The 12,564-nt window shown below is 38.0% G+C and overlaps 1 protein-coding gene across 3 annotated transcripts in view; it reads left to right on the top strand.

Moving 5' to 3' along the window:
- USP32 (ubiquitin specific peptidase 32) overlaps positions 1-12,564 on the top strand; it is a 135,485-nt gene that overhangs the window by 61,949 nt on the left and 60,972 nt on the right. For all 3 annotated transcript variants that reach the window (XM_090025486.1, XM_090025485.1, XM_090025483.1), the window contains exons 4-5: positions 149-267; positions 5,943-6,102. In XM_090025486.1, coding sequence (XP_089881612.1) covers positions 149-267; positions 5,943-6,102 — 279 coding nt within the window. The remainder of the gene's footprint in view (positions 1-148; positions 268-5,942; positions 6,103-12,564) is intronic.

The raw sequence follows: 12,564 nt of genomic DNA, 5'->3' as shown, positions 1-12,564 counted from the left end.
ACCACAACTTAGTGAAATGAATCTAAATAAGGCTCATGCTTTGATTACTGCGCAATTTTTGGCATTCTGAACTTGATGTTTGAACGTTTAACTTTTATAACAGTAATTTTGTTATGCTTATGTAGTTTAATCTATCCCTTTCACCCAGATATTTTCAGTCTCTTTTCCAATGAATCTGGAAGCTATGTCGTCCGGGAAGAGATGGAGAGGATGCTTCACGTAGTTGATGGTAAAGTCCCAGATACACTCAAGAAATGTTTCTCTGAGGTATTTCATAGTTTTTTAACCGATTGAATTTATACTACTTGAATGTTTTACAGCTTTGAACACATTTATTTTCTTTGGCATCCCCATTTCTGCATGTGTTTAAAAATGGAGGTAAAGGTGTTTATACAGGGTTTAAATTCTAAATGTTAAGTTGTGAACCTATACATGCAGTTTTTGCTGATAATACTATCAGGTAGGTATATAGGCATTTCCCTCACTGTGTCCCTGAACTTCCAAATGCCTAGAAACATGCTTAATTTCATATGCATGTTTGTAGTGGATCAGTGCCTGATGTTAAGATCATCCTAATGGCTATAATTTAAACATACGGGTTGTTAGCAGGGTTTTCTCAGCATGTACAGGCAGAGTGTTGTGGTATAATCTTTTGAGGTTAGTGATATAATAATATTATTTCTAATACATCTTTCAGAGACGGTATCTGTTCAGAGCAATCAAAAACAAAAAAGCCTGCTAAGCGCGCTAATTTAAAAATAGTTGCTTCAGCATGGCTCAGATGTTGCTTGAGAAGAAGAGACCAAATATACCTGTATGGGTTTATTATAGAAACACAGACTCTGTGACTGAGGTTTTGTCACAAAATGGAGCCATTGGTGCACTTGTACTAAACAGGCTTATTGCATCTGAAATGAAGGAAATTATTGGTATTCTCCTGGTAAATGAACAACATAAAATTATGGAGTGGGTGGGGGTGGTATTCAAAAGAGCAGAGTATGATTATTGATATTTATTTGAAGGGAAATAAGAAAAAGGTAGTTTACTGCAATCATATATAGAGTATTAATGATTTTTTTAGTATCTTGAATGTTTTCAAAAGATCAAGTCTTTTTAAAAAAAACAACCTGTTTGCTGTCTATACAAACGAGAATGCTGGTCACTGTTGATTTACACATGAGTGGCAGTTGTTGTAGGTAGTTCACTTGCCTACAATGCTGACTATCATTTTATAAGTCTCAGATCAGATCCTTTTGCAGCTACACCTTGAGTAAATGCTGAACTTGCTGATATAGCCTTTGGCAATATTTAAAGTCCCTTTTAAGTGTGGGCCGTTTACTACATTGCACTTCACTCTTAATGCAAATATAACCCTTATTTCAAGAATACAGCAGATTAACTTCTTTTAATGAAAAGCAGTGGCAGAAAGTAGCAGCACATCCCCTCTCATAAGTAAGAATTAGGTTTTAATGTCTTTGGTTTTTGACTTTTGCTTCCGGTACAGTGTAAATCTAAAGAGAGTTGCTTTTTGAAAGTTGATGGAAAGCACTCTACTTTTTGAAGCATTGCAGGCCATTAAAGAGGTGCTTTTTCAAAAACCAAACTGATTTCAATTGCCTTTGAGAAGAAGTTTTTTAGTTGCATAGCTGGATATTGCCTTTCTCTTTGGAAACCTTTCTAGGCCAGCTTCAGAAATAAGCAAAGAGATAAAGAACAGTTTTCTATCTAAAAAGAAAAAAAAGACATTGAAAACTAGCCAGTTCCCCTGCTGCCCCCACCATTAACTTGTTGAATGTCTAGCATAGCAGACCGTACATCAGAAGATGTTAAGCTGAAAACGCATGTGGTGTTTGGCACACAGCTGTCATAAAGGGAGGAGGAAAAGGAAGCTTATCCTTAACAGTCCTATAATGTGAAATTTAACCAAGACAGCCTGATAAGGGCAGTCAGATGATTTTTGCTTCCTGTACCTTATTTCTAAAAGAAACACTTTGCTCTTACAGCACCCTTCATTATCAGCTCAGCATTAGGATTTGTTGGACAGACTTCTGTCTTCAGGAAGCTCTGCTCTCCACCCACTCACCCTGTTGCAGCTGATTCTGTTTTCTGCAGAAGACATGAATTATTACTAACCCTAAGACCTTAGTTAAATGAAGAACTTTCCATGTCACACAAGGTCTTCCGCTTTCTCTCGACTTGTAGCACAGCATGTTCTTCTAACAAGTACCAAATCAGTCTTGAGTTTGATGTGGAAGAACAGGCAAAGCTTTATTCATGAGACCCCATAATCTTATAACTTCTGAATTTAGTCAGAGCTATCAGCTTACTGCTTTTAGTTCAGATAACCGCCTCTCTCAAATAGCAGCTAGTCTAGACTGCAAGGGAAGAGCATGGCATTTTATTCAGTCTTGGCTGTGATTTGTTGCGAGACCCAAGTTAGGCAAGTCTCTTAACCTATCTGCACTCATTTTACCTATTTAATCCACCATGCAAATGGTTAGACTTAATCTTTATGGAGCTTATGGAGATTCTCGTTTAAGAAAGGATTTCTCCTCAGAGACTCTCCATTTCTAGTGTTCGCTATTTATAAATTGTCCATGTATATAGCATGATGAAATGTATGCTAAAAATGAATTTCATGCTGGTCAAGAGACTCTAAGGTACTTAATGGAGATGTTCCAGGAGAAAAATCTGTCTCATTTGTTACAGTTTTCCTGTCTTACTAAAATGTCCTATATTGATCTTCTTTTGAAATGAAAATAGAATGTAATAACCTTCTCAACAGGATTTACTAGCCTGTTCATCATACTAGGTCATTTTGATATTATGCTCTGGGTAAGAAGAAAGTTTTATGTTCCTGCTGTAGGCCTTCCTCCTTGTTGTCTGGCCGATGAGTTTACAGTTTCAAGGCTGGTATTTATAGGGGCCTTTATTCTTTTCTGCAGAATTATTACATGTACTTAACTAGAAATACAAGCTGGAAAATGCACCTGCTTTTTTTTCTGCTGTATCAGAAATGCAGAAAACAGATTAACTGGTGATGTCTGTATTGTTGTATGTGCTTAAATATTTTGGATTAAATTCTATTGTGTCAGTATCAGATGTTTTACTTGCTTGGTTTTCCCCTCCCATCCTAAACCTTATTGTATTGCATTGAATGACTTTCTTGTTTCCCTAAGTAATTGGAAAAGACTTGATCATCTTTACCTTGGACTTCATCTTGGCTTCTGCATATTATTAGCAAGTGTCAAATCATATGACTGCTTAAATGTGGGTTGCTTGATTCCATTTTGCACATCAGGGATGCAGAGATAAATTCAGTGTAATAGTCTGTCTTGTCTTCTGTTGTGAAATTCCATTTGAGAAGAGGGAATTAGGCTGTGAAACCTTTTACTTCTGACAAGCAAACTGAATGGAGGATGCTTAAAAGAGGCTAATTTAGGGCTAGTTAGAGGTGTTTCCTCCCCCTGCTGTGAATGAAATGTTATCAAATGACTGCTGGCATTATACAAGAACTGTCCATCTTTGATTCTGGATACCCACTTGCGTGGATCTTTCTTGGCTATTTAATTTTAATTTTTTGTAGAAAACAAAAACTCGTTATGTTCACATTCATTCTTATAGTAAACTGAAGAACAGAATCTGTCCCTTACAATCAAGAATCCCAGAGGGGATTGGGTCTCAAAGGTAGATAACACTTAAAGTATTTGTGTACAGTATCAATATTACTGGCATCTCAAACTCTACGGCCTATCCCAAGATCGTTCAGGGTGTAACACTTATCTAACTTGGGCTGATCCCAGTGACTTGAGTTTGAAAACTATTTTAATATTTCTGGGGTGCACGTATAACTATAGAACAACATCTTTTGTTTCATTTCTCTTCCATCCATCTTTATCAAAGTGTTGAGGGCAGTGGGGAGTTAGCCATTTATATGTAGTTAGAGGCAAAACTCAAGTAACAAGATTCAGGATTTTTCAGGTTTTTTTGAATATTCCTGAGGGTATCGATATAATGCCCTTGAAATGTTTTCTTTTTATTGCTTCTCATCTACAGAAAGAAGACAGGACATCTTTTGTCCTTTTTTTTCCCCCCCTACTTCCTTCTTAAAACCATAATACAGTGTGTAGTAATTTCAAATAGCATTTATTTTAAAATTATGCAGGTATTCAGAGGATCATGTCTCAAGCTTTTTTCCCCCGCATTTTTAATCACAACCATTCAGCTTGTTCGTGATGTGCTGAATTTGTTCTCACTGTGTTGGCAGTAAAAGGTGATGCAGAAGAGCCACAAAATGGGTTGGAGGGCTGGAGAAAAATCATTACAATGAGAGATTGAAGGAGCCCGTTCTGATTAGATTATCAAAAAAGAGGTTAAGGTGATTTGATTGAAATATAGAAGTATCATTAGAGGGAGGAAGTAATGAAGACTAAAGGGCTCTTTAATCTAGCAGAGAAAGGTATATAAAAACAGGGTCTGTAAGATGAAACCAGACCCTTTTTAGTTGGAAAATAAAGTGCACATTGTTAACAGTGAGGGTGATGCACCAGAGGAAGTGATTGATTCTCTTGTCTCTTGATGGTTGAAAGCTGGGTGCCTTTCTGGAAGAAGCTTTTGCCCAATACTAGTTATTGGGTTGAGTATAGGGTTGAAATGTAATATGTGACCTACCGACGGCTGGATGCGATAACCTAATGGCCCCTTCTGGCCTTTAAACTCTTAAAATTTCCAGAAAATCACTGGAAAATGTTGCGTTCCTGGGCAGATACTCGTCTGCCTTTTTTACACATGCACACCCCCACACTCCCAAAAAAGGCCAGGGCTGACAGATGGGAATCTGGTGATACACTCGGCGTGTGCGGGTGGCAGTCTGTAACATGCAGGTGTGTCTTCAGCAGCAGAATGCTCCAAGTTCATATGCTGTGAACAGCCATATACACAAAACACAGATGCACAAACTTACCTGCTTGAAAACATTTTGGGTAGTGTGAATCAACTGGTAACTAATTCCCCTTTTAAGTATTTTAGTAATAAACTAGTTTAAAAGTATTTGACACTATACTAGTAACATAGCTGTTGATTGTTTTATTGTCAGTGGATTGTTAGTTTTTAATCCTCCTGCCAATAAGGCATCCTGGATTTGGCCTGCTTTATTGTCATTCCAGGACTCCATGTTAGGGGTGTCTGCCTAATCAGGTTTCAACTTGAGTAACGATATTCCATTTATCAGCATCTTCCCTGCAATTTCACTGTTAATATTCAACTTCCTTTCCTGCATTAAATTGTTTAGTGTTTCTATAGGTATAGCTATCCAATTGTTCCATGTTAGAAGTGGTTGCACTTGAGTGAAAACTGTAATGATTGTTAGGATGTGACTTGTAGGTTGATTTGTACATATATTGCCACACATTTTCTGAGCATTGGGTTTACATAACTTTGTGCTGATTATACTGATGCCCATCAGCTGCAGGTGTCCCAATGGTATGATTAGTATTTGTTCTCAGTTCTCCACCGTCAAAAGAGTTTGTATGCTTGATTGCATGGCTGTCACGGGGAATACATTATAATTTTATGATGCGTCTAATCTGGGGATTTTTCAGTTTTACCAGCCAAAATAAAACTGGTTAAGATGGATAAACACTTTGAGTCATGGGGAAGTTTCATTCCCATTTTACTGAGAACCCATGCCTTAGGTTCTGTAAGCACCTCTCCCCAGACCACACTAAGTGGCAGAGCTGAGAATAGTAACCCAAGTACTCATTTCCCAGTTCTGTGCTTATTTCAGGGCAGGATGGAAGAATTGGCTTGGTTCCCTATAAATTGCTTCAGCACCTGTTACGTGGTGCCCTACTTCTTGTTCATGCAGCTGACTGGTTCATGTTCCTACTCCTGCAGGAAGAACGAATGACGACTTGCTCAATGTTCCTTTATTTTTATTGTAGGGTGAAAAGGTAAACTATGAAAAGTTTAAGAGCTGGTTATTGCACAACAAAGATGCTTTCACATTTTCCCGTTGGCTGCTGTCTGGAGGAGTGTACGTTACACTCACCGATGATAGTGACACCCCTACTTTCTATCAGACTCTGGCTGGAGTCACACACTGTAAGTAAATGCTGTTTCTTGCTGTGAAAATTGTTGTTTTTCTTACAGCCTGTGCTTTTGCTATTGATTTTATAAAACTGATCTTCTGCCTCTGATCGTTCGGTAAATCACAGCTGTTTTACCCTCTACTCTGTTCTGCTGAGGAAGGTCATCTTGTTGTCCATGCAGCCTTTTTTAAAAAAATTTTTCTTTCTAAGTCTCCTTGTGGTAGTTCACTATACATAAGTAATTTATTAGGCAAAACAGTATTGAGCTCACAAGATGCGTTTTAGTTGAAGTAGGCAGCTAGCAACATTTTTCATGTTACAAAAAGTATATAGATATCTTCCACTTGGCAGACACCATTACCCTTTTTCTAATGAAGTTAAACAAAAAGACATTAATTTTGTCTTTTGTTTAGCAAATATCACAATTATCAATGCACATCTGAAACTAGTCTTTGTTTCATCGAAAACAGCAGTGGTACAGCTTAATATTTTTGCTTTTCTTTAGTGCAGTGAATAGTCTTTCTGACTCTTTTAATCTTGCATTTAAAGTAGGCAGAGTGAAATCTGGTCAGTATTTGCTTATAGAAATGGTTTCCAAAGGAAAGTTGTAGGTGAAATGCTTTCTTGAGTCTGTAGTGTAGTAGTACGCCAAGCCATTGTAAGGATGAGGGTATTGGCTTTGGATCATCCAGGTCCCAATTAGGTTAAAATCTGCTTCATCTCAGCCATTTTACTTGGTTGTCCAAAGCTCCCTGTTTTCCTTGTTCAACCTTTTGCGTTTATTCTCTTCCTCAGGAAGCTACCTCTTGCTTCTCCCAGTGTTTTTGCTTTACTGTTAGCTTTGATGGTCATGTTGGCTGGCTTGCTATCTTGACTGAAACCAGCTCAGTCCTTGCCTGTTATAAATGAAAGATACTATGATTTGATATCTTATAGATTAGAAATAGTGGTACATTTGACAGGCGTTGGCTTTCCATCCTCAGAACGCTGAGGCTTTCCCTCTATTTTATATGTTCACATCTATTTGCTGTATTTAGTCAAATACAAGATGAGAATTTTTCCCCCCAACTGGGGGGGGAGCCCCCTTGTCTTATAATCGCATACAATGAAATCTCACTAAATCCATTGTCTCATTAAACTTGCCAAAGCAACATGTGCACAGCAAGAGAAACCAACTGTGAAGCTGATTGAATGTAGTCAACACTGAGCATGACTATAAAACACATGTCCCACATTGGGCAAACGTGCTGATGGGAGCCTACCACAATAGGCTAGCGTAGCCCATCTGAATAAGACATATGGTAGTGCCCCTCACCACTGATTTCTTTTTCCAGTCTCGGTAAGCCGTGACATTGCATACAGTTCACCAAGAATACCTCTCTCGGCCTGACGCATGTGATTAGTGTGGCCTCATTCTCCACGAGGTGAAGCTGGACCAAGTTGCCCTATGCCTCGTCTGCATATAAACTTTTGGAGCATCCCAGTTCCAGTCCTGGTGGGGGGCTAATTAGCACATGGATCCTTCGTGGGGGTATCTGCAGTACACATGCATACTGAGCAGTACTGAGCTGTGGGGTTACCATGGCTTGAAATGCTGTTGACTCTGCTGGGGCCCAACCCCATGAACTGTGTGATATAAATCACGAGCCTTTGGCTTTGAACCAACATCATGCATAGTTTGTATTATGTACGAGTAGGTGCCAAAGTGCTTGGAGGTGTGTTTATGGGAGTACCTGTGCTAAAACTTGCAGCAGTTTCAAAAAAAGGTAGCATGCATCAGTTGTAGATGAATTAAGTGTGTGGGTAGTATATGCAAGTAGCTACAGCCCAATTGAATTTCGAGGTTATACTTTTTTAAATTTACTCTTTGCTTCCATGTGTTCACAGAGAGCAGGGTTTACAGGAGAGAGGGAAAGGACTGCCAGGGGAAAAAGTTGGGGGGAAACGGAAGCAAAAGACTATGATTCTTTCCCCACCTACCCCCTCCAACATTTTATTTTTCTTGCTGTAGCAGTGGCAGGGGGACAGGTTGAAGACAAACCTCTGAAGATTAGTTTCTGTGCTTGGAAAATTGTATGAAATTTATAAATTTTTCCATATAAAGAATCTCATTGCTGGGGGTTGTCTTATAATCAGAGTAGTGTATTAGAGTAATTCTGGCTTTGTTTTATACCTTATCCAGTATTCTTATATAATAAAGCACCTCTCTACATGCAGAAATACCAGAGAAGAAGTGAGAGCCCTGTCTTCAACTTTCCATAGGGAAAATATGAACTTTGTTGATTATCCCATAGTAGCTTGTGCTCTTAACGGTAGCTATATAAGTTCCACTCCCTGGTGAAGCCAAGAGACTTTTTAAAACATCATAAAATGATCTGTGATTTAGCACCTTTACTGGGTATTTCAGTAGGAATTGTAAGTTTTCATGAAACCAAGGCATTTTTCTCACAACAAAGGCAATTGGGAAACTAATATCTCTTTGTAGTTGGCAGTATTCTAAGTTCCTTTACATTCAGCTTGTTTATGGGCCATTTTCCCAGTCCTGTGTCCTTAATAGAAGTTAAAAAAATGCATTTTTCAGTGTTAGACTTCAAAGAAATTTAAAACAAAATCCTTGTGAAAAAACAACAACAACAACAACAAAAATCATAATGGTAACAGGTTCCTAAATACTCAGCTGCATTGTAAGAATTAAGCTGAAAGACTGGAATTGATGTTAATATGAATCATCTAGCTGAATATAATGCATATAGTTTTGCTTCTCTAAAAGTGACTCAAACTGTGCAATACACAGCTGTGGAGGAATGGTGTTTAGCTGTAGTTAACTTAATAGTCTAGTAAATCCACATAATTACAGGGAGGGTGTGTTATAGTTTCAGGATAAAACTATTTTTTTTTATTTTGTATTTTCTTTGTTGTTTACAAATGAAGTTCAATCAAGTGGATGAGAGCAAGGGAATTTAGTTGTCCAGTGCCTTGGTTATAAACTGCACAACAAAGAAGGAATGTGGAAAGTTGGCTATAACTTAGCTAAGGCACTGAAAGACTTTGGTAAACTATCCTGCTTCCCACTGTCTAATCCGCACTGTTTCTTTTTTATATCGCTGGCGTTGATTTCCCTTGTGGTGTAAGGTCATATAGAAATGTGATCGTCGGAGCCATACAGCTCAAAATCAGCAGTAATGAAAGTACAAATGGGTTGAACTTTTGGGAGACAATTGCATCGGAGCATTTTTTTTTTTAATGACGACATACAAAACTTTAACTCAATCTTTGCTACAGGATAAGGAAGTTATTTTGACCCAGAATTTTTAACCTCGTTGCTCATCTAAAGCAGTGAGTTCTCCTGTGAAAATTGTTGTTCTGTGATTGAAGGTGCACTTTTTGGGTACCGTTTAGTAGGACACTTGATTTTGGAGATTACAAAGTGAGCATTAGCCAAACATAATACAAGTTTGCTTATGGAAATCTGTTCCAGAGCTAACGACAGAGCCTTACTAAATCTATTGACTCGATGTTACCACCCACCTGTTATTCAATAGGATGCCTTCTGTTCATTTTCTCAACCCTCCTCCCCTACTGTTCATTAAACTTTTTGAATAACGTGTCAGGGGCATGAAAAATTATTGTGATAAAAATAGTGAAAGTTATTAACATTGATTTAGAAACAGATAGCAAATATTTTATTGTAAAGCATCAGTGACTCCATTTAGCTTTGCTTAATGAGCCAAAACATCAAGGAAACATAAAACAATTATATTTTTTCACTAGTAAATAACATTTATGTTGGAATGCAGATGACTTTTATAATTGTGTGCTGAGAAATATAATTAATGAAATTTCCAAGTCACAGCAAGTTGCGCACATTTGCCATTTTTAATCGAATTTTGTTCCAATTCACTAAAGTTATGAATATTCCACAGTGGCAGTTATTTCACTTGAAAGCAAGGAGAAAAACTTTGATTGTTGCAGAACTTAGTTTTTAGCCTGGTATCTACTATGTGCCTAATTATTTGTCTAACTGTAGTTTGAGTGGCATATCAGAGTAATAGGCATTTGAGCAAGGTAAATCAAGGAGTTCAAATGACACCATAAATTATGAGAGAATAGAGTTTAGCTGCAGGTTCAAATGACCCTAATCTTTCCTTGTTTAGCACTGTTACCTACTGCTCTTTGATAATAGTAAGGTTTCTGTTTAAAACTTTGTTTACATACCATAATCTATAAAATGGCGTTGGCAGTCTCGAAATCTAGTACGCATTCTGCGTTCCAGTATTGGATAGAGTTTGTAATATCTGCCAAGTGTCTAACCTCCTATGGTACTCTGGGACATAATACAGTACTTCAATAATATATTTGGCCACTTTGGGTCTTAAATGCTCCGTAGTGGTTCAGTACTTTATTCTTCTCCTCTCAAAACACCTGGGATTTACCAGTGAAAAACATTTGTTTAGCTGTTAGCAGTGTGGGTGCACATGCTGGAAGAGATCTCCTGAGTTATTGAATCTAGCCCCTGGTTCATAAATTTCTTTCATAAACTGATCAAACTCCCATCTTAATGGTTACATTTCTTGCCCGCACGACTGCTTTTGGAAGGCTGCTGCAGACCCTGATGTTGGGAACCTCTGAAATTCTAGCTTGGATTTGTTGATAGCTCGTGCATATTTTTTTGGTCTTGTGTCAACGTTGGTCTGCAGCTTTTGGCGGTTTCCCTTTCCCCTCTACATTTTAGTAGGGAGCAGTTCGCATCGCCTCTCCACCTTTGTTTTGTGTACAGTCAGTGCACTTGAGTCTCATGCGATGGGCTCTCCGTTCTCCAGGTTGTCCTCGTAGTCTTTCTCTGCCCTGCTTCAGCTTGGAATCACAGGGCTTGAAGGGAGGTTGGTCCAACCCCTGGTGTGAATGCAGGACTGCTACTCCGAAATTTTCCCCATCTTGTGTTTACTCAACCTCTTGAAAACCTCCACAATGTCCCCGGGTGACCTAACGGCAAGGACGTTCTTCCTGTTTTGAGTTCACATAGCTTGAACGCTGGGGACAAAAACTGTACACGGAGCTCCTGTTGTGGTCCCATCAGGCTCTTGTATAATAGCAGTCATATTTTCTGGTCTCTGAACAAACTAACCTGGTCCACTCTAACATTATATTTGCCTTTTTCGTGGTTACATATTTTAGCAGCTCGGTTGTCTTATGATCAGCTTAGACACCCTGGCCCTTCTCAGTCATTTTAAACTGATAAACTCTCAGCTTCTAGCAAGGCTGTTTGTTTGCTTTTTGGCTAGCCGTGTAAATTGTTGCATTTTTGTACCGTTGAATTCCTTCCGTCTTCTGTTAGTATAGAAGCTTTAGTGGCCACTGGCTCTGAATGATGCACAAAAGGGTACTGTACAGTCAACTGAAGGGTGCTGCTTGCATTCAGAAGCACTTTTATACATATTTAACTCTGCTGTTGCGCTCTTTGAATAGTCATACTCTAGTTGTATTTCAGATTTTTGCCACATGCCTTACCATTTTACCTAGGTTGTCTTAAAGTTAGTACCTGTTTTATATCTGTTAAATTTTTATGTCCACTTGCTTTTACAAGGTAAGTGGTTAGCCTCTTAAGGTGACTGGCCTCGTAAGAAGAACTTGGATAGAGCAGAATAGTCTCCTTTACATTTATATCCTGTCTTGCTTTATAATAAAAAAGAGAGGAAAGCATTAAAGCAAGAAAACCCTTACTCTGGTTTAATCTTAATCTCACCACCATGTTATCCTCTTAGTCGCTGGGACATTGTATGTCACTTTAAGCAGATCTCTCTGCCTGAAATTCCAGGATCTTCTAACTGTTCATTTGATAATGACAAACAACTGCATTTGTACAAAAATACTTTTGTTCAGTCAGCCGCTGTTTGCGTAGCAGTTGAGTCATTTGGAGATGAAGAGCTCTTTATATGGATTGGAGCTGGATATTACATGGAAAATATTATGGTGAACAGTAGTGCAAACCAGGCTTTAGTTAAAATATTGGAAATATGGTATGCTTCTACTGTTGTGAACCAGACAGAATTGCACCATTAGGTGGGTAAAAATAAATTTGTTTTTAGAACACATGTTGAAATTCTCGGTTTTTAATAATGCAAGCATGAATTGAAGTTAACACGGGCTAAAATGAAAGCTGAGACCTTTTGGCTTTTAAACGAAAAGCATAATGCTGGCTAATCAGTATATGCAGCTGTAATATTCACTAAGAAACTCCAAAAGTGTATAAATGCAGTGTTAACTGTAACTGTTTTTTGTTGGCAAGGTCTTAATACATATCAAATATATCATTGTTCTGCTGTTACAAAGTAGAGGGATATTTTCCAACTATTAATTTTATTTTATTTATTTTAGTAGATTGTCTTGTAACTCTGGAGCTATTTACCTGTTGAAAATATCCTGTTAATCTATTAATTCTTTCTATTTTATTTACTATGACTTGATTACTGCATTA

Source organism: Crocodylus siamensis, chromosome 13 (genome assembly GCF_052110815.1).
Source record: "Crocodylus siamensis isolate JL-2025a chromosome 13, ASM5211081v1, whole genome shotgun sequence".
In the NCBI taxonomy this organism is placed as follows: Eukaryota; Metazoa; Chordata; order Crocodylia; family Crocodylidae; genus Crocodylus; species Crocodylus siamensis.
The sequence above is the reverse complement of the archived record's forward strand: the minus strand, read 5'-3'. Positions and strand labels throughout refer to the sequence as shown.